The 26,498-nt window shown below is 39.7% G+C and overlaps 1 protein-coding gene across 3 annotated transcripts in view; it reads left to right on the forward strand.

Annotated features, from left to right (window-relative positions):
• The window catches only part of LOC121896710 (A-kinase anchor protein 13-like), a 171,086-nt gene that overhangs the window by 29,858 nt on the left and 114,730 nt on the right, over positions 1 to 26,498 (forward strand). For all 3 annotated transcript variants that reach the window (XM_042410646.1, XM_042410648.1, XM_042410647.1), the window contains exons 2-4: positions 10,864 to 10,907; positions 20,665 to 20,821; positions 25,472 to 25,569. In XM_042410646.1, coding sequence (XP_042266580.1) covers positions 10,875 to 10,907; positions 20,665 to 20,821; positions 25,472 to 25,569 — 288 coding nt within the window. In that variant the 5' untranslated portion in view covers positions 10,864 to 10,874. The remainder of the gene's footprint in view (positions 1 to 10,863; positions 10,908 to 20,664; positions 20,822 to 25,471; positions 25,570 to 26,498) is intronic.

The raw sequence follows: 26,498 nt of genomic DNA on the forward strand, positions 1-26,498 counted from the left end.
ATAACATGCAATCAGGGGACAGGCTTCTGGAAAGGCACCAGCAGGAATATGGTTAGTCTGATAATATTTCTATCTTTATTTCTAAATCCCAAATGTAAACAAGTTCACCTGTCATTACTGTAGTCGCAGAAGATGTGTCTCCTTTTTTGGTTCATCTTGGCCTTTGCCACCACAACAGCTGTTACAGGCTGTGGTATTATTTTTACCCCCCTTGGCTTATGCCACTGCCGTGGCAAGCTTGTGGAGGACTGGACTGACATACTGCTGATATCTAGTGCTTTCCAGAGGTCCAGGGTATGAATTAGTCCGATCAGATTGGCACAAAATCTTGTTGCACTACCATTAGCAGAGTACAGCACATCAGTCAGTAACTAACACTTATATGCTACGCTAGCCACTGAAGGTATACTGAATGTATGCACATGCTGCTTTTGCTTTTGAATGATTGTAACAGTGAATAAAGACCTACCCTGCTTTACAGGAACAGTGTTGCTCCTTAATTTCATTGTCTTCTGTCTCAATGGCCAGATGATATGGTGGTTCACTTTAACACAGTGATCAGTGGGCTTTAGCTTCTATTTTTATCTCTTTAACCTGTTTTCGCTGCTGCGTCAGTTTGACATCACGGATAAATCCTTCAAACGCATATTGTAGACCCCTCTGTCTGCTTCTGGATCATTCCATGTCAAATCAGATAAGGTTGTCGCAGCACCGTCTCAGATTTTGCTAAAACTATATCATGAATGGATCCCAGAACCAAGGTCTGTAAGATATTTCTATTCAAATCCTATGTTTTCATATTATGTCAGCCCTTAATATTATTATTTTATATTATTATTTTTATAGTCTCAAATACAGCTTATCTCGGAAGACATGTTTGGGCATGAATGTCTTGACATGTATTCTTCCTAGCCTCACCAAACTTTGTAGGATGGAAGACAAACATGTGCTCTGTATGCCAACACCATTAAAACCATTTTATTTTTATAAGGACCTAGATTTGCGGAGTGATATTGAGGGTACTACAAACCCACATTTTTGAACCAATATGAGCGATATGAATATATTATGAATAAAACAAAGGCGTGGTAGCATATTTTGGTCATTTTCATAGGACCAAAATGGTACCACTACATCACTACCACACCTTGTTTTATTCTTAATATCTTCATGTCTATTAGTGGTAGAGACCTTAAATATTGGCACAAAATTAATACAATATTATATTTGAAGAAAAAATAATGATTGATACCAAAAGGGGTTTTTAATACCCTTGATATCACTCTCATATAGGAATTTTGCACTTTTTGCCAAAAAAGCTCACACTGAGAACATGTTTGTCTTCTACACTACAAGATATTAAACATTATGATGTTTTTGGGAGTGTAAAAATTAAAAAAAAACATCAAGAGCCAGAAAAATATAAAAACACTGGAATTGAACAAAAACATTTTACAGGCTTTGGTTTTGGGACCCTAACATCATATAGACAAAATGTGAACAAAATCTGAGACAGTGCTGCAACCACTTTCCTGGATTCTTACTGATGTGACTCAGAATGACCCTTCACTCTGACATCACTTTTGTGTTTTCCCAAAAATGAGATCATATTTCCTCAGGGAGTGCAGTTAGTGATAGTGTGGGCTCCGTTCTACAGACATGGCCGAAATTTTTGGTACCCTTGAATTTTGTTTAAATAATGCACCATTCACCCTGAACAATGTTGAAATTCAAAGATATTTTATTATCATTGCATGTCTATGTTTGGTTTGCAGTGGAGCAAAAAAAAAAAAGTTGTGAAAATAAATGAATTCATGCTTATTCTACAATCTAAAATATGACAAAATGATTGGTACCATTTAGAAGTTGTAAGAAAGAATTAATACTGCGTCCTCCTGTGCTTGACGGTTTGGACTCCAGAGTTCAACTTGCTCAGTTAGAACTCTTGAGAACATGAGCTCAAATGGTTGCTATGGGCTGATAATGAATATCAGTCATGCTGAAGTGAACACTTTCCCCTCTACTCTTCCTCCTCCTCCTCCTCCTCTTCAAGTCATCTCTCTACTGGCTATCTTAAGTACTTGTTTCTCTGCACAGGCGATGGACCAGTCATCTTAAGTGGCCTTGCTGTTATCATGACACTTCGGCCCCTGGAGTCTGCTCAGCTTCCACATGAAGATGCCAGCACACATTATGGCAGTTGCACTGGTACATTCAGATGCACAAGACTGCACGTACCTACACACACACACACACACAGCTCAGATGGCCTGTCCTGTAGTTTGTGTCCATGTGTGGTAATCACTCCAGCAGTTTCCTGTAATGGGACAGAGTTTAGCTGATTTAAGTTGGTTGTGGGGTCATGCCTGTCATATTGGACAGTTGTGACTGTGCTAATGACCTATTTTTGGAGGTACAGATTAATCCTTGTATCTGGAGTGTCTGTGCAGACATTTCTTCACACCACTACTTGTGGATACATGGGTGGATTGAAGCTGTGGCACAATAACCAGGATGTCTTGGTTCACAGCCCTTACCTTCATATACAGTCCAGAGTCTGGTTGTCTCTAACATCTGACTGCCTGCTTTAATGCGCTCTTGTGTTTAATTCAGGTTTAAAATACAATCCAACTGATCCTGGATTTTTGAGGCCATTGCTGATATTGTTATTTGAGAATAACAGAAAGCAGAAGATTTTGGCTAATCATCTTTATTTCTTACATAGACACATAAGATTACATTTTAATGATGTGTTGATGATGTTACATAGTATTTTATAGCTGAAGAATTAACTTTAAACAATAAAAGACATTTATGGTACCTAGAGGATGAATCCTACTGACTTAACTTTCCATCTAAAATGTTCATTTGTCCAATAGTTTGTAGATGCTATATATAGTCTAATAACCAAACCAATGACATTCCCATCAGCCTCAGGTGTTCTTTGTGTTTAGTGCTAATTAGCACGTTAACATGCCAAGATGTTAAAACACACATTACACCAGCTTAACTTCAACATGTTAACATGGTCCTTTAGAGAATGGAAACATGCTGATATTTGCTAGCGTGGCTGTAGACTCTCAATCTTGTTTTTATTTTCAACAAATGCAATGAAAAAACTAAAACCAACAACATGTTAGTCTGTCCCATTGGTTCCTACTAGAGACAAAAATCTTTAAAAATACTTTCATTTTTTCAAAAGGACGGTGTGTGATAACTCTGTGATCATATGAATCCTTTACCTCACCATGAAGAGCCTTACATGAGGCTAGATTCTGAAACTGTCTCGCCTCCTCTCTTTCTCTTACTGTTCTTATTCTCTTAGTAGCTGTGCATTTTTTGGAAAATTCCAAATCCCAAGAGGCTGAAAAGTAGTCATGAAGGTGTTTTGGCACAATACAGGATCTCTGGGCCAGATTACCAAGCCCATTTAATACAGCATCAGTGGAAATGTTTAAACATGAGCTGCATCCATACCTAGTGAAGTGATTGTAGTGTAGTGCACCTCTTCTCTCCAGCGTCACCATCTGATTGTTCTTGTTTCACTAACTCTCTGTTAGTTCAGAAGGGTCTTATAGTGTAAAATAGTGCATTACTGATTCCAAGTACCAAAGAGTCAGGGGTGGGTGAAAAGATTGATACACATGAGAATAACAATGCTAATCCTCTACAATTCTGAATCAAATCACAAATTCCAAAGATCAGTCATTGTTAATAATGTTAAGGAAGAAGTTTTCTAGGCTTCATGAGCCACTGAGCAACTTGCAATGAATGGACGAAGAATCTTTGAACAAGGAATGCAGTTTCTCCTAAATTCATCCATGTTCTACACTCATTTATCTCTCTCTCTCTCTCTCTCTCTCTCTCTCTCTCTCTCTCTCTCTCTCTCTCTCCCTTGGTGCTCCTGTAAACTGTGACTGCTTTGTTTACTACCATCTGTGAGTCAGTCAATGTTCTGTGTAGATGAACCCATGCTGTGGGATGAGAGGGTAGGTGGGTGAGTAGTAGGCACACACACACACACACAAAACACATAAGTGCATTTCACCAGGGGGTGGGGATTATCTACACCGCCAGACAGACAGAAGGACAGGAGGATCTGATGCTATAAACTTTAGTCATCTTAATGTCTCATGCTTAAAGCTTTAAAGGTTCTGTATGCAGGAATCAGAACTTCCTTCTCATTAGTGACATCTGTGGCCAATAAATGAGGTGCAGTCAATGTCCTGGTGCTCATGCTTGTGGTGTGAGAATATTGCAGATGATGTCTTTTTCCTCACTTACAGCTTCTCATGATGACAAAAACAATCTCCAACATTGTGTTTTGCACTGTGTTCCAGCAAAGCATCTCTCACTGTCAGTCAGCCCCCCCCCCATGCGTTAATCAACCACCCGAACCTCACCCGACCCAACCACCAACTTTTTTTTTTACCAACCGTGTTTACTAAACACCAGTAGGCTCAGTGAGCTGTGGTCAGGGAGCAATGTGCTGCGCTTTTGTTGTGAAATGTGTACTTATTACAACCATTGACTACCAACAGGAAAAACAAAAGGGGTAAGCTATGTCCTGCTATCACTTAGGAGCTTGTTTTCTGTTCCTTTGTTGAGGAAATAATGTTGTTTTAGCTGTGTGTGTGTGTGCGACTTGTCATTGCGGGGGTGTTTTGTTGTGGAATGTGTAGTGGTTGATGGAGGCAGCTAGCTGTTTCATTAGCTGGAGAGCTAATACCTGCAGGGTGTTTCTAGTCGGATAGCACAGTTTTTGTTTTTGTGTTGTTGACGTCAGTGGGAGAGAGACAAGGCACTCAGGAGCGCACAAAAACGTCACTTTGAAAAATCCAGCCCGGGTCCTTGACAGGCTGTTACAGTCAAACGGAGGAAGTCGGTGGAAGTTTTAGTTTTTATGTTACATTACTTTGCATCCACTCATTGGCAATAAAAGAAACATTAATACATGTAAATTGCTTCACAATTCATCATAGGGAACCTTTAAGCACAAAGGACTAGTCCTTCAATGCACTGTACCTTTAGTGACTAAACATCCTCACGTTTATCTGTTTTACTGACTCAACTGTTGAAGGCCATCATTAGTGCTTTTGAGTTTAAAGAGAAATAAAAGTTTTACAAAACCAGCACTAGCACAACTAGCACTAGATCATCAGATTGTTATGGAGATGATTCAGTTGTCATCATGTGACCTAAGATTGGAATGTTGGTTGCTAATTGTTGCTAATTTCTTCCATCCCAGCATATTTAAAACATAAACAGCACAGCGACTGTAGGAGGCGTGGCTATGTATATAGTGTGACACCAACTGACCACCACTCAGTGTAGCAATGTAGAGCTGGTCAGTAGCTACTGGAGCTGCTGTCAGACTGTCTGCTGGAGCTTTGACACTCACTAGAAGCACATTCATGACTCTTTGTAAAAGAAATATTGGCAGGCAAATATTTCACATTTTTGAGTTTGAGTTCAGAACAACTGTAGTAGTGATTTGATTCTTCTGACTGATATATTATTATATATGACATCATTAGATGATTAATAGTGAAGCATCAGTGTTAGAGCAGCATGTTACTGTTGTAGCTGCTGGAGGTGGAGCTAGTTTACACTACTTTATATACAGTTAGACCATAAACCAGCATAAAACAGCTGTCAGCAGGTGTCCTGACTCCTTTTCCGCTGCAGCACAACTAAATTGTTTCAGTAATAGTTTTGGTCAATGAGCCTTTGTTGGATGTTTATATTTTTCAAAATAAAAGACCAAAATGTTATTTTCTACTTTTCTTTTTTTTCCTGTTGTACCGAAATCGTACCGAACTGTGATCCCAAAGCCGAGCTACATACCGAACTGTGAACTTGTTACACCTCTAGACACAACCAGCTGATCACGGTAGAAGACATACAACTCTGTCAACATATTTGTGTCATCCACTCATGTCTCACAACTGACCATAAACCATGCCTGATCTCTTTAGTCTAGCAGTTTAGACTCCGGCAGAGCAGTTTTATATAAAAACTGAATGGTGTGACACAGCTAATATGATTGTAGACCTTAATATTCCATTGAAATTGGCTGATTCCAATATGTGATGTTGCTGATGTGACAGCGCACTGAAGTCCCACACTTCATCAGTCATCAGATGTCAAAATCAGACTGAAGCTTGATGATATGTAAATTAAAAAACAAAAAACCTTTGGTCCATCAAACACAGAATTTGTAATCATAGTGCAACAAGTGACAACGGCAGAGTGTGTGTGCGTGTGTGTGTGTGTGTGTGGTCATGCTTATCGTTGAGAACAGAGCAACACCCAGGTGCTGTTATGGTTCACATACTAACACAGCGTATGGGAGTGTTTTTCTGTCTGTCCGTCATGGCTACAGAGACGATATCTCATTGTTTGAAAATGCTAATTGAGCAACATTTTTCTTACTGTTGTGAACGTGATTATTTTCCACCAGATGTCTCAATGAAAACAAACTTTTTTTTAAAAATACACTGTATTATATTATGTTTCTCACTCAGACTTATGTATGGGCAGTTAAAAAAAAGGCATGTGCTTTGGGATATGCCTTTGTCTGGCTCTGTCAGACTGTGTGTGTGTGTGTGTGTGGGGGGGGGGGGGGGCATGGTGCTGTGAGGAAGGCTTGTTTTCTCTCGTGAGTTTTGTGAGGAAGACTTGTGAGGCTCCTCTGTTTTCATCCGACTTCCTGTTCCTCGCCAATGAATGGGCCAACCACATCACTCTATTTAGAAGAGCTCGGCGGTGACCCCGGCTTTATGACATGTCTGTAATTATAATGTGAAGTGAACAGTGAGCCAGTTATGCCCACACTGCTGATTTCATGTACATGAGACACTGTGCTTGCAGCGATTGTTCAGCATCTTGATCCGAATTTTTCTTTGTTGAACAGAAGACATTCTTCTAGCTGTGTTGAGAAATTCTAAATGTGTTACAAAGAGTTGAATTGTGCTGCAGTTGAAAAAGACAAACAACCTTTCTGTTTCCTGCAATGAGTCAGGACACCTGCTGACAGCAGTTTCATGATGATTTATGGTCGATCAGAACTGGTTCTTACAACACTCTGTCCCACCACATCGGAAATCAAATGTGTTCATAGTTGTTCCAGACGGCTTCACTCAAAGGCAGAGTGAAAAGCGACTATCACAGAGAGAGGGGAGGGGGGGATGGGCACAGGTAATATCATTTAAATACGGGGATAATGGTGCATTTATTAATAACAGTGTTGTGCTTGGTCAGCGTTAACTTGAGTAAGCCAGCTAGCATACATCCACAAGCATGCTACAGCTAAGTGGTGTGCCGCCAAAACGTTCCAGGTGGAACTCGCGCTCTAGAATTATTGTTCCGCACTTGTGAGTAAGTGCATTATTGAACTATTTTGACATTATTTTTTTTGGGGTCATGGAGCATATTGAACTGAACATCCTGTACCGAACAGTTTGGGATGGATACACATACCCCTAGTATCTACACAGGATGCATTCAAGCACATTGTTTAGTGTAGGTCACCCACATTTTTGCAGTGCTCAGGATCCATTTCACAAATTTAGTAGTTATGTATTTGGCTTGTGTAAAAAAAAAATAGAGTTGCTCCCTAAAAGTTACTGAGTTGATGCGTCAGTCAAAAGCCTGAGACTCTTATTTTGTCAGTCAAATTACTGTCTGTTTCTGCCACGTCATTTTACAGAGTAAATAGTAACAAAGGACATGCTGTAAACTTTTACAGATTCTTTTCGATGACCTAAACACATAACTGTGATGGAAACAGAGGGGTGCTGGAAACGGAGCACAGCGCGACGACTCTGAGTTGAATGTGAATATCCTGAGTCAGGGACGGCCCTGGTAGACAGCTGGATGGATTCAAGTATAAATCACACCTGTTCCATCAGACGCACGTGAAACAACCAACTGAAAAACACATTGACAGTTATATATTGATCAGTCATCTGGAAGGAGCCCGTAGACTAGAGCACTGCGTTGGGATCGGGGTCCTGCGGGACCCGATGCAAATCTTGCAGGAGCATGTGGTTTTAACTTTGCTGTGGGCGGGAGCAGGAAGTCAAGTGTCAAGTGTAGAACAAGTGTAGCCTACTTATTGCACTAGAATAACTGTAATTATTGCACTACTATAAATGTAATTATGCACGAGAACGTAAATTTGTTATTACCATAGCAAAATGTAGGTATGCGTCTCTTTTTTTTGTTTTACCTGCGGGACGGGAGAAGACAAAAAAATCAATGCAACTCTATTATGCGGGCATGAATGGTCAGAATGTTTGCGGGTGTGGGCAGGAGTGTAAGACATCGATGCACAGCACAGCAGCTTGAGAATGACGACTGGTTAACATGTAGTATTCAGTCAGGTTCACAGTTTTTCAAGTCTGTCTTAAAACAACAGTCAGGTGCCCATATGAACAGTGAAAGAGGTTTTCCTCGCTGTAATCATTCCTCCTGTTCATATATATATATACATCAATAGGACGGGTATTTGATTTTCATACGGGGGCACGCTGCATTATATATTTCTTCATCCTGTTATCAAACAAGTTGAAGACAGCTTTGGACGGAGTGGACCCCCCAGTCCTCCTGCCAATTAATAACAAACAAATTTGGTCTTTGCGGAACGGAAATGATGTCCGTGTTTATTTTCATATAGAGGATGGGGAAGTGAGATCCGATCACAAGAGGTCACTCAGGACGCATGTGGAGACGCATGGTAATAGCAGGTGTAAACAGGGTCTGTTGAGCTGCAGTGGAAGTCCAGTAGCAATAAGACTAGGTCAAAACCTAGTATGGCTGGACTGTGTGTGGTCAGTTTGTTAGTGTCTATAATGTGAATTCCTGGATATTAAGTGTTAAGTGAAAATCTGCAATATTCTGTAGTGGTCCCAGTAATATTTGCTGGTGTACCTCAAATGTACTGAGGTAGTATATCACATGACATAGTTCAGCTATGTTTGTGTCAAAAAAAAAAATAAATGCAGTTGCAAGAATAACACTTTTCACTCATCTTGGGATGTTTGATGTGAAAGAGAACTTCTTTTAATTATATAATGATCTGTTAACTCCCCCTGCTCTTTCATCTGTTTCACTCTGTAGTTGTCTTTTCTTTTTCACTCTGCATTGAGTGTTTTGTCAGAGTGATGGTTATTTGGGTGCTTTAACTCTGTGCTCTCCCTCATGCCTCTATGTGTCTTTTTTCTGTCTTTTGTCCTGCATCACTTCCATTGTAAGTGCATTATGAAGGGATCTTCCAGTGGTCAGTATGAATAGGAGACAGCTGAATACCGCTGCATGAACTGAATCAAAAGCCCCATTTCCACCAAAAGTTCCAGGTATTTTGGACCCAGAGGAATTAATCTCAGGGACTAAACTTGGAACTTTAAAGTCCCTGTTGTGCAGTTCTATCACCACATCTGAGGAAGCAGGTAGATCATGCAAATTAGACCCAATGAAGAAACAACAACACAGATTTGTCCTGGTCTTTGTATGAACTGCTGCATCAGTTGGATGTAATGAATGAATGAAAAGGAGGAAAATGAAACTGACACTAAGAGCATATGTCTCCACAGTCATTTATTTATTTCTGCTTTAGAACTTAACTTCCATGAAACAATCAGAAAATAACATTTGATTTCTCTCATTCACTGCTTTTCTCGCTACTGCTGCTCCCTCTCCTTGCTTGACCACCGCTGCTCTCTCTGTCTCTCTCTCACTCACTCATGCTCTGTCTCTTTCTCTTTCTCTCTTGCTGTTTTTAAAATGAGACAAGAAGCTCATATCAACGCCTAACTTTACTTTTAATGTAATCAAACGAGGAGAAATGTCCTCCTCTCATCCTAAACTGGTCCTAAATCGATACAAGAGATACTTCCTTGTTTTATGAATGAAGCAGTACAACAAGTGGAAGCAGCTGAGCTGTGTGTGTTTGACTAATCAGTGACGGTCACCCATGTAAACCCTGCCTCTAAAGTCCCTGTACTTTTGGAAAGTACTATCCCCCTGAGCAGGGACTTTTGGGGGGGTAAAACAATCTCCTTGGAACTTCATTTAGACCCTGGTTCCTCCAGTGGAAAAATAGATAGAGGAACCTAGGACCTGAGGAAAGTTCCTGCATTCCAAACGTGGCTTAACCTGTATGACATGCTGCCAGTGTGAGTGTTTCTGTGGAAAGAGGACTGCCAGTACGTTTGTGTCAGGAGGGTTTGGGCAGGATTCAGACAGCCTCTTTTTATTATCAGCATGAATAAAATACCCAATTACCTGTCAAATGTTGCTGATGCAAAGATATATGTATGTATATATATATATATATATATAATATATATATATAATGTTCTATATTTTTTAACCTGTGATGTCATTAACTCATTTTGCTGGCTTATGGTTTTTGTTGCCATTTTTGACAACTGATGGACCTGAAATGCAACTTCATTTATAAATGTCCTCTATATGTCTGTATGCTTAATGTTGAAAAATAAGTACATGAATAGGATTGATGAGGTTGTTTAATTCATTTATCTTATTTATTATTCCCTTTCTTCTAGTTTCTGTTTTCTTGTTCCATCATTAGAGAGCATTTATTCCACTCACTGCTGCTCCATCAGTTTTTTTATGATACTTTTTATTTTTCAAAATTGTAGCCTATGCCTTTACCACAGGGAGAGTATAGAGAGATGAGAGGAAGAGAGAGATTTGGGGAGGGAGGTTCGGATGACATGCAACAAAGCTCTTATAGTATAGTATTTCAATATTTAATATTTCAATATTTTTCAAAACATATTTTCATCTGTTAAAATAAATGCTTACATTTCTGTCCCCTTGTGTCTTGTCTCCTAGAGTCCAGCGTCATGAAACTGAGTCCCCAACAAGCTCCACTCTATGTAAGTATCCCCCATCATCACAGCATCATAGGAACTAAAATACCTTCTAAATGACTCATTAACACTAGATGTATCTACCCAAAAAGTAATACGTATTCTTAAAAAAATACAAAAAATGTGTTTACATTGAGTGTTACTCACCAAAATTCATTGTGTGTATCCTTGAGGTTTAACAAAAGTGTTGACGACTGTAGATCAGTGGAACAGCTGGCAGCTGACTGTGTATCGTGAGCACACAGCTGTGCATGTGCTTCCACAAACCAAACAAGGACCCACTTGTAAAAAAAGTGATCCATAGTGCTACTAGAGGTCATCAACTCCATAAGACACCTCCAAAGTTCTAGTGAAACAATTGATTCTTCACTTTATTGCTGTGTATCTACACCATACCTTTGATATTTATTCATGCCTTGCAAAATCCACTGTACTGAACGCACACTCTGTATATGTCAATGCCAGTACCCAAGATGTAGTTTGCTGTTTGTTTCAAGTCTGATACAAACAATTGACTTTGAAGTGTGCAGCTGTTAAGTCCAGTATGTTTCTCTTTTTACTTTTCTTATCAGTCCAGGACTGTAGATATGCTGCAGCAGAGAATAAGAGTTCAGACTTTCTGCCATCCACATGTGCTGTACTCTCTCACTTCCTTTTTGTCTCTCTCTGGCTTTGTGTGTGCGTGTGTGCGTGTGTGTGTGTGTGTATGTGTGTGTGTGTGTGTGTGTGTGTATGTGTGTGTGTGTGCGCACTCAGATGCCAAAAAAAATCAAATTATTATTATTTTGTGTATTATTATAAAATATAATTTATAATATATAACCAATCAAAATCTTATTTGCCATGCCCATCTTTCTAATCTTTCTAATGAAATTTAGCTAGCTAGCTATTGGTACTTCCCAAAAACTGACATGTTTTTGAAAAGGAAAAGACCTGACGAGCAGACCAACAGCCCAGGTTACACAGCTGCAAAAAAGCCAAAGATGTATGAAGTATGAGGCAGCATACATAAAGTATGGATTTACCGTCACACGTGAGAGTGGCTGTGAGCGCTTCAGATGTGTTCTCTGCCTTGAGACCATCTGAAATGAGTGTTTAAAACCGCCTGAATAGTCAACTTTTTCAAATGAAAGGAAGAGCATCTGGCCAGCCAGTGAGCTTCATTTGTGCAGCAAGCTACTGTCCCACAACGGGACATTGAAGGCATCATTTTTGGCTTCATACCACATTGCTCGTGCTAAGAAACCGCACACAATTGGAGAAGTTTTGATTCTACCAACTACCAAAGACATGGATAGAGAATTAAAGAGCTTGTGTACATCAGATTCATTTCCCAGGAAAAGTTTGTTGAGGTAATACAATTTTATAAAGCATTTCAAAGCAACACTTTTGTGTTTCCAGAGGGAGCTGTGTGAAATCTAATAAACTGCCTCAAGTGATGTCACTTGAGTCAGCATCGATTTAGGCTGAAGACTACAAGTTTGAAAATGAAAAAAGTCTGAAAGCATTGACGTCACCAGACCTCTGTAGCCTGCTCCTCATCTCTGTATGAGGCTAGCAGCTCCAGGCTACATTAGCCGCTACTAGGATAAAACACCAGAATCGTTACAGTTGATCATTGTGGGTAATGTAGGCACCGGGTCTTGACAAGATCGAGGAATGTGCAGAAAAAAAAAAGACAATATCTCTGGTTCCGCTCTATCAATTTTGATCCTTTTTCTGCAAGAGCAAGTTGAACCTGGTCCAACTTTTACACATTTTTCAGTGTTCTGCAATGGCCAATCACAAACATGTGTGCACACATTCTGTGTGTTTCTGCTATTTACCTATAGATTAAATGGTAAATGGACGGTACTCTTGTAGCGCCTTTCTGGTCTTTCAACCACTCAAAGTCCTTTTTACACTAAGAGTCACATTCACCCATTCACACATATTCATACGCAGAATGGGTACAGGGGCTACCATGCAAGGTTCCAACCTGCCCATCAGAGGAATCTAATCATTCACACACTGATGGAACAGCCGTCAGGAGCAATTTGGGGTTCAGCATCTTGCCCAAGGACACTTCAACATGCGGACTTGAGGAGCCGGGAATCGAACCGCCAATCTTCCGATTAGTGGACGACCTGCTCTACCTCCTGAGCCACAGCTGCTGAGATAAAATAGTGGCTGCTGAGATATCTTTCCATTTGTAACATCCTGTCTGTGAGTAGTACAAAACTGCTGTGTGTCTGATAAGTGTTTTAACGCCATAATCTGTCGCTCCAACTCGACTTCCTGGATCATATTTCATTGTCTTACAGATACCTTACATCTGCATTAACTGATTTTTTTTGGCCACTTGAGGAAGTGGAACCAAGTAGTGAACACAACACTGTCACATCATCAGCTTTTAAGTTGAAACAGTTGCTTATTTCCACATCCAGCAGTTACGGAGCAACATTATCATTCATTTAGAGTCATGTTTCTGTCCACCTGGTGAATGTAAGACTCTGTTTTTGCTCTCTACCAACTCCTGAGGGAAATATCTGGCTCTTTAGCTGCTAAATGCTCCACTATGTTCACCAGCTAGTCTACAGCTAACTGTGTCTGTTTGCAATTTGGTGTTGAGCAGGTAGTGTACGCTGGGTTTTTAGAGCTTTTTTTCTGAAAACAGCTGCCTGCTGCAGCCCAAAATGATGCTATGAGAGCATGGAGAGTGAACCAAAACTGTAAAGTTGCAGCCGGACAGCTAAACAATGAGCTGAAACTCACTATAAAGCTCTGTGAAGCCGAGAGGAGCTGCAGAGTCACTGATATTTCTCTTTAGGTTCATCACTACGAGCCACGCCTCTCACATTATACATTGTTATTCTAAAACATATTAATTATAGCCACTTTAAACAACACGCCTGCAGTTTTCAGTCTGAATGCAGTGTAAAGGTGCTGGGACACCATACTTTTACTCAGTAGAGCACTAAATGATGAGCTTCTTTTTGTTTAAAAGGTAAAATAAAGAAAACCAGTAATATTCTCAATCTTAGCAAGTTAAAGAGCCATTGTCAACATTCAGTCCTACTTCTTATGTAAATCTAGTGTTCTAGCATGTATGCATATGTTGGTAATGTGCTCTGGAAATATCCCCCTGCAGAGCACCTGAGCTGAATACCAATGAAAGTAAAGTTAGCTTAGCCTGAATATTTCCGTATTTATAAACAGTGAAACATCTGCAACTGCTCAAGCAGGAAATGTGAACCATGCCTATCATCACTGCATCAGTCTGTGACTGTGACTGAGAGTGAGAGTGAAAGATCTGTGTGGACATCCTCATTTTGTGTATCTATGTGTATGTGTGTGTGTGTGTGGGTTGCGTGAGTGAGTGTGATCTGAAATATTCCTGTGCCCTATTGTTAGACTGTGTTTGTGTGGGCGTGGCTGTTAACAGGCTTTTAACTGCATGTTCAGCAAGAAATGCGTGTGTTGTGTTATGGTTGACATGAGGGAAGGAAATCAGCTGAAAAGGGAGCAAACACACATACACAGACACCATTAATGGCTTTTTAGAATTAATAACATCCTTTGTGTATTAGCCTGAAACAAACAAAAATGTTGAGTGTTGTGTTCTGTCATCCATACTGGGCTAGCAGTTGATTAAACACACTTGTATTTTACTTCTAATGCACAGTAACTTCAGTACTGTCATACACTGAGCTAATGCTGCTGTGTAGAGCAAATGTAGTGCAGTTCAAGCTAACATTTCTAAAAAGCATCAATGCCAATATACTGCTGGGAATGTATTACGGTATTGAAACATGGATAATGTCCAAATACAAACTGTAAAAAAAACTCTTTGAACCAAATGGCTATTACTGAGTCCTATAATTAAGTGAAAAAACTGCAGTGTGGTTAGATTCAAGGCTGAGCATGAGATTAAATAACATGTTAAAACCAGTGTTTCTTGCATTGCATTCATACCTTGAAGATGTATGATCCATTTCAGCTAAAGCTGAGGCAGCACATTACAATTGTTTGGCAGATTATAGTTTTGATTTGGATGTGACGACTGACGAAGAGCTGCAATCATTAGTCGATTGACTCTGTTGACCTATTAGTCAGTCAACAGAAAATTAATCAGCAACTATTTTGATAATCTAATAATAATTCTGGTCATTTTTTATGCAACAGTGTCCTCTAAATGTTTTCTTTTATTTCTCATACATGATATCACCCCGCCGTGATCCAATGTATCTCGCGAACGGCCAGCAAGCAAATCCTATTGGATGTAAAGTGCTGCAGTTCAGCATGCATGGTAACAGTTGGTCTGTACCTACCGCCGGTATCTATTAGTTCTTGGTTTATATTTAATGAGCGTGAGTGGTCTCCTGGTTAATGTACAGACTCAGGTGTACTCTTTTATTGGTGATGACAAGGCCAGGGTTTTCCCCTTCCAGCCTGTCCTGTGCCCAGATCAAAGTTGGGGTGTTCAGAGTGTCAGAGAATTTTATTGAAATAACATATTCAATACAAAAACATACAGATATGATGAAGATTTGATTTGATTTGATTGTACTTTTTTGTTAACGGTTCTGTATGTAGGAATCAGAAATTCCTTCTCATTAGTGAAATCTGTGGTTGTTAAATGAGCTGCAGTCAACACCTTGGTGCTAGTGCTTGTGGCATGATTGCAGGTCACAGGTGATGTCTTTTTCTATGCTTACAATTCTCATAATTACATAAAAGATCTCCAATGTGTGCCAGTGAGAGCCAATCCTCATCACCTAGCTCACAAAAATATGTGTTAATCAACCACCTGAACCTAACCCAACCCCCAAACCGTCAACTTTTTTTTGCCAACTATGCTTACTAAAATGCTTACTCAGGTGTACTCTTTTATTGGTGATGACAAGGCCAGGGTTTTCCCCTTCCAGCCTGTCCTGTGCCCAGATCAAAGTTGGGGTGTTCAGAGTGGGAGCAGTGTTCGACGATGATCTGTGTGACATAGCGTGTTTACCGGAAGGTGATAACTTATGCAGTCTACTCCATACTGCTGTTGCAGACAGTTGGTTGATAGGAAGGGAGGCTGAGAGATTACATCAACTCTTGCTCAGCAATCCCCGGATCAGTGCCGCCACAAGTTTATATGTGTTTGTATGTTATGTGTTTCAAAGTTAACTTAACTTAGTTTGGTTTGGTTTGGTTCCAAAAAAGATTCAAAATCTGTTTACTGTGTGGAGGTGATTGGGATCTTTCATGTATTTGTGAGATAACATGAGACAGGAACCACACATCATTTCTTAACTGTAAGTGGAAATGTTCATACAGACATTTTTTAAGCTTCTGCAAATTTTAATAATATTGCATAAGGGCTTTACCAAAGCTTTGCTACCCCAACCTCCATCCTTGACACAACTGCTTTAATTTTTATTGGCTGATAACAGTTGAAAAAACAAGTAACAAAAAGAAGAAAGCAGAATTTTATTGAAATAACATATTCAATACAAAAACATACAGATATGATGAAGATTTGATATTTGTACTTTTTTGTTAAAGGTTCTGTATGTAGGAATCAGAAATTCCTTCTCATTAGTGAAATCTGTGGTTGTTAAATGAGCTGCAGTCAACACCTTGGTGCTAGTGCTTGTGGCATGATTGCAGGTCACAGGTGATGTCTTTTTCTATGCTTACAATTCTCATAATTACATAAAAGATCTCCAATGTGTGCCAGTGAGAGCCAATCCTCATCACCTAGCTCACAAAAATATGTGTTAATCAACCACCTGAACCTAACCCAACCCCCAAACCGTCAACTTTTTTTTGCCAACTATGCTTACTAAAAACACTGATAGGCTCAGTGAGCTGTAGCCGCGGAGCAACGCGCTGTAGTCGGGCATCAATGAGCTGTGGTCAGGGAGCAACATGCTGTGGTTTTGTTGTCAAATGTGTTCTTATTACGACCTTTGGATTACCAACAGGAAACACAAGAGGGGTAAGCTATGTCCTGCTATCACTCTGGAGCTTTTTTTCTGTTCCTTTGTTGAGGAAATAATGATGTTTTAGCTGTGTGTGTGCGACTTGTCATTGGGGGGTGTTTCGTTGTGGAATGTGTAGTGGTTGATGGAGGCAGCTAGCTGTTTCATTAGTTGGAGAGCTAATACCTGCAGGGTATTTCCAGTTGGACAGCACAGTTTTTGTTGTGTTGTGTCATTATGCTGGTCACTTTGATTGGATTTTCGCAGAAAATTCGGCCTGGGTCCTTCACAAAGAAATCTGTCCACAGGCTGTTACAGACAACCGAGAAAGCCAGGGAAGATCTTATTTTTTATGTTACACTACTACCCATTCATTCATTAGCAATAAAAAAACGTTAATACATAGGCCTATAAATTGCTTCACAATTCTACATACAGAACCTTTAATGATAAAAGTTGCGGGGCAGCTGTGGGTCATCCACTGATCATAGCGTTGGCATTTAGATCCCCTTCTGTGCTTTTCCACATGTTGAACTGTTCGTGAGCAAGACACTGATCCCCAAATTGACCCAGATGGTGAGGCCAACACCTTCCATAGCTTGCTGCCATTAGGGTGTGTGTGTGTGAGAATGGATATATGAGAGGCAAATTTGGATAAAGGTGCCATATAAATGCAGCCATTTGGTAAAAGTATGAGTTAAATCAGTCAATCAATTGTTCAATATATTTCAAATGCTGAATCAGAAATATCCCAGAAAGCTCATCTTCTGCCACACAAACAATAGTAAACTTGGGCAGGATTCATTTTAGTCAGTCCCTAAGGAGGATGAATTTTTCACTTAAAGGTGCAGTGTGGAGAATTTAGTGGCATCTTGCAGAACAGACTTGGCAGAAATGGAATATAATATTCATAAGTATGTTTTAATTAGTGTAGAATCACCTGAAAATAAGAATCATTGTGTTTTCGTTACCTTAGAATGAGCCCTTTATATCTACATAGGGAGTCCACCATGTTGCATTGCCATGTTTCTACAGTAGCCCAGAACGGATAAACCAAACACTGGCTCTAGAGAGGGCTTTTTGCGGGTTATTCGGTCACCGTAGGTTCTCTCACATGTTTGGAAGGGAAGGGGGAGGGGAAGGGGTATTCAATTGGTTGCGACCTCACCGCTAGTTGCCACTAAATACTACAGACTGCACCTTTAAATGCTGCAGACTGGGTATTTATTGTTTACATCTGTTTGTGATGTATTTGCGGGTTGTACTGGCACACAGTTTACCACGCTCCGCAGAACTTTACTCTGACTTACTCAAAATGTTACATTAACACTGGCTCCACACTCTAAACCTGTTAGCAAATGATTACGACCACTTTACCAGTATGACATACTGATCAAATTCCTGAAGAACAGGGAGAAAGAATCACAGGTGATAGGGTCATATTTGATCTGAATTTATGATCCATTTAACCTACTACAGAATTTGTGACCTTATTACAGACCATGAATTGACTTTCTTTTAAAACTGGTAACTTGTAACAGACTATATGATCTTTTAACTTGTCACACTGCGGGCACAGGAGTGCAGAGAGTTAGTCTGAAAGGTTTAGGACAGTGATATGCAGACTTCGGGTTGGATCTGTGGTTGTGTATCATTGTAGCTGAATCTGTGATTCTTGTATTAAATTTGAAATACCGTCAATTAATCTTAAAACTTCTAATTTTCCCCTACATTGTGATGTGTTGCACTGATTAATTACAGCAAAACGTATGTATGATATGACCGATCAGTCTATCAAGTGCGGCACTGCATCAGACAGATGCTGACACATCTCATCTTGTTATTAGTGTAGTTACTAGCAGTCACCTCACTCATTAAACACACAAATGATGAAGCTCCACAACATGCTCTCCCTGAACCTTTGTCCTCTATAGAACACTGTGGGAAACCCTAGAATATTGATAGCCCTGCTGGCATTAGCACACTGTTGCTTCATCAAAATTATACAGCAGATATTTTGTCTTATTATAGTAGGAAAAGGTGGTTCTAATAACATTTTGAGGCAGCAATTAACACTGTTTTTATTACACTCGTGCATTAGAAGTCAAGATGTGAAAAAGGCTTTGTTCAGCTTCTTCAGTCTTTCCCCTGGTCTTGTGTGCATCACTGCAGTAGTATCTTGACGGTCCATTTTTAAGTGTGATTATGTCAGATTTCCTGAAATCTGTTTTATCAATTTTATTTCTGTCTCCACAGTTTCACAGTATGTGGACTGAAGACTAAATGCATTTTCACTGTGTTTTTAATATGTTTCTGTTACCACCTCTCATGGGATCTTCAGTCTTTCCATTCATTTTTACTATGACACATAACAACAGTGTCCATCCCATCATTACAGGAGCAGCTACTGAGGAGAGAGGAGAGCATAGGAACACACAAATTAGACAAACTAACCCAACATGCCAGCCAGCTACTCGTGATGCTGACTCACTGCTGTGGTTGGGAATGTAAACCCCCCCCCCCCCCACCCAACACACACACACACACACACACACACACACACACACACACACACACACACACACAGCTGTTAAACTGGGATGTATGTAGCCTCTTGACTGTGCAAAAACAGAGCAACAGAATCACAGATGACTTCATCTTTTTCTTCTTACAAACATGGGAACAGTTAGCATTTAACCACACATAGTTTTTCACTTGGTTTTAATTATAGGTCAAAACTAGCATTTTGTTCTCTCAGGCTCACAATGCAAAATGACAAACAGTGACTTAAACAAAAGTCAGACGGCTTGAAGTTTGTTGTGTTAGGCACATTTTTGTTGAAATGTCAGGTTTGCTGTCTGATTTTAGAATAGTCTTTAAAAGCAAATGAATGACTTTATTTAGATTGAAATGTGTCTGTCTACACATTTATGCTTGTTGAACAGGTATCTTGATAAATTACTGTTATTAGCTTTTTATTCACGGAGGTTTTATTGCACTTACAGTAACCAGCATAGTTGTCATCGACTCAAGTAAACTTTCTTTCACCTCACCTGGTTCACTGTCTCCACCTCTCAGCTCTGCTGTCTGCTCTGTGTGCATGTGTGCGTGCGTGTGTGTGTGTGTGTGGAGGAGCTAAGCCCCGCCCTCCATCAACACCTACACAAAGAGCAGAGGAGAGGACAGAGAGGAGATGCTGCTGCGTGTTCAAGTTCTACCAAAATGTAAAAAAAAATACAGATAAAAGAACCAACCTTAAAAATACCACAGGTTCTTCAAATTTTAGAACTGGTTCCAATTCAGAACTAGGTTTTGATGGGCATCCCTAATCAAATCAAATCAAAACTACTTTTGTATAGCATCTTTCATACATAGTAGTGCAATTCAAAGCTTTAAAGATGACAAGCTGATAATGAGACAGTAAAACAGATAAATAAAAGCATCACATGATCTTCCCCAGGAGCATAATGTACTAGATGAATATTTTTTCCCACTGTTTTCTATATTTGAAATCATCAGTAGCTGATACCTTGTGTGCATTAATTATTATTAACAAACTGCCAATACCATATACTATACAATTCATTCATATAGTAGACTTAATAATATGGAACTGAATCCTACAGGGCCCTGCTGCTTACAGTGTGTTGTTGGATTCAGCTACTAGTCTCGTCTTGACTCGGATCTATCTGCAAGGGTTTTTATGGAATAAATTGATCGTGTACAGTCTGCCTTAAAAACAAGGTGTTTTTGTGTATGTATATGTTGTTGTGCACATACAGAGTTAATAACACTGCATCTCTGTCTCTTCTCAGGGAGAGTGTGTGTTGACTGTTCAGCTGGACGATGATGACGTGGGAGAGGAGCAGGAAGAGGAGGTGGAGTTCTATCTTTTATTCTTGGGATCCACCCAGAGACATCTCGCCAGCACACTGCGAGTCAGCCATGTGACACTGCAGGCTGTGTGTCCAGGTATATCAGACATGTATATATACACACATATTCACTCACATTCAGTGTGGGCTTTCAAAGGGACTATAACTATAAAGAACTTTGCATGTGGAGGAAGAATCTCTACTAACATACATTGTAGAGCTACTTCTATATGCTGATGAACTACATTTTTGCATAAAGTTGTCAGTGCCCATTTCCAATTGACCATTTCCAATCCCTATAGTAATAATGACAAATACTCTCCTCCTCTCCTTGAATTGTGTGGTTAGATAGAGTATTATGGTCACTCTTTTGGGTAGAAAAGTGGGAGATTTCAAGAATAAAATCTGATTTTTCAAGAAATGTTAAGGCTTTATTGCAGACAGTGGAGAGATGACAGGAGAGAAGGGAGAGAGTGATGCTCCTGGCCAGACTGGAACCAGGGACATTGTGGTTCATGGTGACATTTGACAAATGAGAAAATCACCAGACTACCAGGGGAGTGACTTTGCACCAGAAGCGGATGTTTATTCTCAGTGTAACATCCAAGACCCAATTTCCACCAAAATACCAACAACTCATTTTGTGCTGCCTCATTTGAATGAACCTCCCACCACACACGGGCAAAACCAATTTTGCCACCAAAGAAATGATTGGAAATACAGATAACACAGATCACACACCCACGATGTTTTGAACCAGCTTTTATCTATGTGTCTATCTACTTTTATTTGAGAATTTACAATATGACATGTTCTCATAAAATTAAGAAAAATTCAAAGATTTTTCTCCCAGCAGTAGTCCTTATGCTCCATATCAATATTCTTGTTAAAGTGTAAAAAAAATACTCTATTAAAACCAGGCTATGAAATTACTAAATTAATTTAGTTATAGGAGTTTATCAGCCCTTATAATGGACCTTATTATGCTTATTTCCAGCTCTATATTGTTATTCTGGTACTCAACTAGGGTAGCTTTGAATGATTCACAGTTCAAAAAACTCCTTATTTATCTTATACTGGCCCATTATTCAACCTCCTAAATGACTAAAGAGTGGGAGACTTTTATTGTGAAGAATTTACAGGAAGTGAAACATGCTCCTTACTGAATTAGCAGAGCTTAATCAGCAGCGTTAAAAACTGGTCGAAACAACAACAACATCTGAAGATATTTGGAGCTGTTTGTTAAGTAGATCAGTTAGAAATAATGCGGGGATGTTTGATGAAGAGCTGCAGACGACCAGCACACCTCCAATAGGTAAACAACTAATTTTACTTTGCCCTGCTATGTAATGGAGTCATGGCTTGGCGTAACTACTCCCAAAACAATGGAAAAATGCCATAATGTTAGCAGAGTAGAGCAGTGAACTCACGCGCTGTGCATAGAGCAGATGATCATATAAAGAAATACATCATGAGCTGACATTGGCTCACTTTGGCCATGTCAATATGAACATCTGACATTGTAACATTACATATATGACTGAAAATAAGGAAAAGCTTAATATGTCCCCTTTAAATGCTAATATCCATAACTAGTTTTATAATGAGTGCATCATTGATATGTCCATGTGAACTATCAGCTAAGTGTCGGCACAAAGTTGGAGATGTTTTCCATATTTTACTATTGCGCATGGTCCAAAATTAACTTTTCAGTTTACCAGCCAAGATGGCCGATAGATGAAAAATTAACCGGCCAGACTGATTTTTTCACCAGCCAAAATAATAAATTGCTTTTTACAATTGCAATTTGCTATTATTACTATATATCATGTCATCTTGGTTTCATGTACGATTGTCAATCAATTATAGTAGTGTGCAAACATGCACTTCAACACGTAAATGTGCTCAAGTTGGAATTAGATGCCATCACTTTAATGTATAGACTACAGGAGCACAAGCAATCAGAAAATCCATTGGCATGAGTTTCAGTGATGATTTAATTAAGAACTATTTTGGGTCTCAATAGAAGGCCAAATTTACTAAAAGGATCGTGATTAGCAAATTGCTTTAAATGATTTACTACTTGTACATTATATGTGTGGCAACAAGCAACGCTTTATTGAGCTGCCAGATTTTTCAGCGGAGTTCGGCAGGACGTTCAGGGTGACACGTAATATAGTAAATTAGTCCAAATTAGCCTTCCGATCTAATGTGTGCTGACTATGCTGACAATGGATCGGAAATGTGCAACATCATTTTTTGCCATCACTAGATATCAACAAAAGGCAGAGACTATATTATATCAGGTTGCCGTGAGTTGTAAATTTGCCATTTCTAAGCAGAAGGCAGAGGATAACATTATCTTTACCTGCAAGCCTGAGCAGCTCTCCTGCTCCTGCCACCGTCCCAGACTCACCCTTACTGATGGCTGTCTCCTCAGCCTGCCGTTGGGTGTGCAGCGCTAACTTTTCTTTTTTCCATTTTATGGCAGGTGGCCACCAGTGTCAAGGTACATCACAACCACCTAATATGCTGAAGTGTGAACCAGTTATCTACCCCCACAAACAAACACAGCGAACCTGCAGCTTTCTCCAGCGCGTGCAGGAAATTAGTTTTTTCCCACTGGCCAGAGTGGCGGGTGGTCTCCATAATTAACTCACCAAAGACTGCATTTGGCGAATGGAGAGTGTTATTTTTGGGATCTGCTATTGAGAAATGTTGAACACCTGGCACACCTGCGTGACAATGCCAGATGTTTCACACCATGTCTGTCCACACTATAAAATCAGTGTAAATACATATCACACTTACTGGATTTGTGCATTTTTTAATTTTGCATTGGCTGATGATTCAGACACTCAGCAGGCTTCCACAACAACTCTGCCATATTTGCTCCACTCTGAACTTGATTTAAACCTTTGGATGGTTCCAGCAGTCTACAAGTACTGGATTTCAGCTTTGAAGAGTAACTTATCTCTTCACCCAGTATTACTGGTGGGTGACATCAGAATTGGTCTGTTGTGGTTGTGACCACACCAAGCCGTGATGTAGCATTGCACAAGAGTGCTTTGTGATGTGCTACAGCACATGGGTCTGGCAGGACCTGCAGTAACCTCCAGATGACAGTGCAAGCAGCCTGTGTATAGTTACTCTCTAAAGAATTAGCTGTCTGCTATGGACAGAGAGATGATTTTGGTACCAACTCCTCATCAGATTACAGGTAAGGAGACCACTTATGACAAACTCTAAAGGAGTTGGTATAGTCGGTATACAGCTTCCTTACCTACTGCACTGCTCCAGAGCAGCAGCAGTTTCCTGCCTGGCTTCTTGTCCGATGAGAACAGCATGTGTTTAAAGCACTATGACATTCCTCACTAATGGATTAGATGGATGGAGAGACGGAAACATTTACAGCTTCTGAAGGCATTGGACTGGACATGTTGTCAGGATTAACAGCAGGCCTTTATGCTTCTTGTCAGACTAATAAGGCAACATGTGGAACCATTTTGATTTTATTCAAAGAGTCCATCTGAAGGATTTTAACATGATATACATAAATAAGAAAAAATTGCGTTTAAGGAAGCTTAAACACAATTTATTTCATAAAAAGCCATTCCTCTACCAAACACATCTGATAGTTTATCCTGACCTGTAATTAAAGTGGGTGAAACAGGTATTATAATAATAGATGAGTCATGGTGGATCATTAACATGGTAAATGTTCCATATTGACACAGCCTGTCAGCTACAATGTAGGGATCATAACAGATGAACATGATTTGCTCCCTGCCACCTTCAGGGACATTGTACATATCCTAAATCCTCACATCTGCTGCTGGTATTGAAATGATAGCTGAGTCTCAATTATTTAAAGCCTAAATAAAAGTTAATCTCTCAAAGCTATAATATGTAACTATTCCACTTTAAAATGTCTAAAAACAACTAGACCTATGTTGTATATTTTGTTGAGTTGTGTACTTACATTATCCCAAATCTTTCCGACAATTTTCAAACCCAGAGAAATCTGTAATTTTAACCAAGGTAACGGTCCGTTACATTTTGTCGCCTGTCAATGGCGTCACAACCCTCTACCAAAGAGTATACGCGTACAAGCTGCATGCGTCGGCGTTGTTTGTCCACTACAATTGCGTCTACCAAAGATCATACACCTACAAGATAAATACATCGGTATTGTGACTGTTTGCCACAGCGGCGTCTACCAAAGAAGATACGGAGAGGAGGAGACCTCTACGGATAATTCAGCTCCTGGTAAAATCCTGGATTAATCCTATCCTGGAGAAGCTGGTTAACAATGCAGACAACAACTCCCAGGATCCCGCACTACTTCACACCGTCATCACACGCCGTCTTTTTTATTGTTTTGATTGAGAGACCCCTAGCGGCTAAAATTATATATTGTGCATTTAATTTGGGCCAGAAGGGTTGGAATGACCTGAACTATGACTCGCAATGTGAAACATTTGTCCAGGGTGTGTTTCACTGACAGTAGCCTAACAGCCATCAAAAGAACAACAAAGGAGAAAAATGGAAATGATGTAATGAATAGGAACAGTATTTGTGTTGAAAAGAGAAGGTTAGAGCAGCAGAGTGAGTCAAGTCAATTTTATTCGTATATCTTTGAACCTTGTTGTTGTATTTATGAGATGTTTTACCTCACAGATACAGTCATAAAATCTTTACCTCTGTGTGTGTGTGTGTGTGTGTGTGTGTGTGTGTGTGTGTGTAGCCCATAATGTGTGTGAGCAGGTCTTGGTGACATTGTGTTTAGCTCGGCCTGGAGGACCAGTGGACACACACTCACAGGAGATCTTCTGCTTTGTTCAGGTAATAAGACAGTCATTTTAATCCATTCAACTGGATGACTTCCCTTTCTGAGGATTATATCGAACAATATATATTTTTCCTCATACATTAAAGAAATTATATTAACTGTAAAAGTTGGAGCACGACAGATACATTGAGGGGTTGATATATCACAGATATATTGGTAACCATCAGTACAAAACGTCAACAAATGCATTAGAATCTGGTTCTTTGATTAAAAAGTCAAACCTACAAGCCTGTGTACATAAAAACTCTGGGGTAGAAGTTAAGTATGACTCCCAAGGTGCATTTTGGCAAGAAACATCCAATCACTGAGTTTAAAATTCTGTCACGAGGACTTGACATTTATCACAGTGCATTTAAATGCACATTCAGTTTTAATGTATGTGGCAAACTTAATAAAGCATCCAATGCTGAGTACCACATATCCACAACCCCTCCACCTGGACTAGAGGCTGAACACTGCTTCATTTCAAACAATAATGGTTTTACATATAGTTTTTAATCCGGACAAAAACATAATTATGATAACAACCTGTCTAAAAATTGCCTATAGGTAAGAATGTGAGTATACCTCTATGTGAGACACAGTCCACCTGGTCACTCTGTGACCTGGACTCCTGACCCTGCACAGGATAAGCCTGGGCCCGGTTCCTAGTCTACAAAGTCCTGTTTGCTCCTAACTCTCTCTCTCTCTCTCTCTCTCTCTCCTTCCCTGTAGGCACCCATTTGGTTATGTTGCAGCCTTGGTTCCTTTTTATATTATGTTATGTTACGCACCTTAGAACATATACACATTATCTTCACTCTCCTGCACACCCTACACTACTGATTGCACTGATCTCCATACTCCATGTTCTTGTGTACTTTTGTTATCTATTTAGTTAATCTCAGTTACTTCAATTACTTCTGTTAAAACCTTTAATATG

The sequence above is a fragment of the Thunnus maccoyii genome, chromosome 5 (assembly GCF_910596095.1).
Source record: "Thunnus maccoyii chromosome 5, fThuMac1.1, whole genome shotgun sequence".
In the NCBI taxonomy this organism is placed as follows: Eukaryota; Metazoa; Chordata; class Actinopteri; order Scombriformes; family Scombridae; genus Thunnus; species Thunnus maccoyii.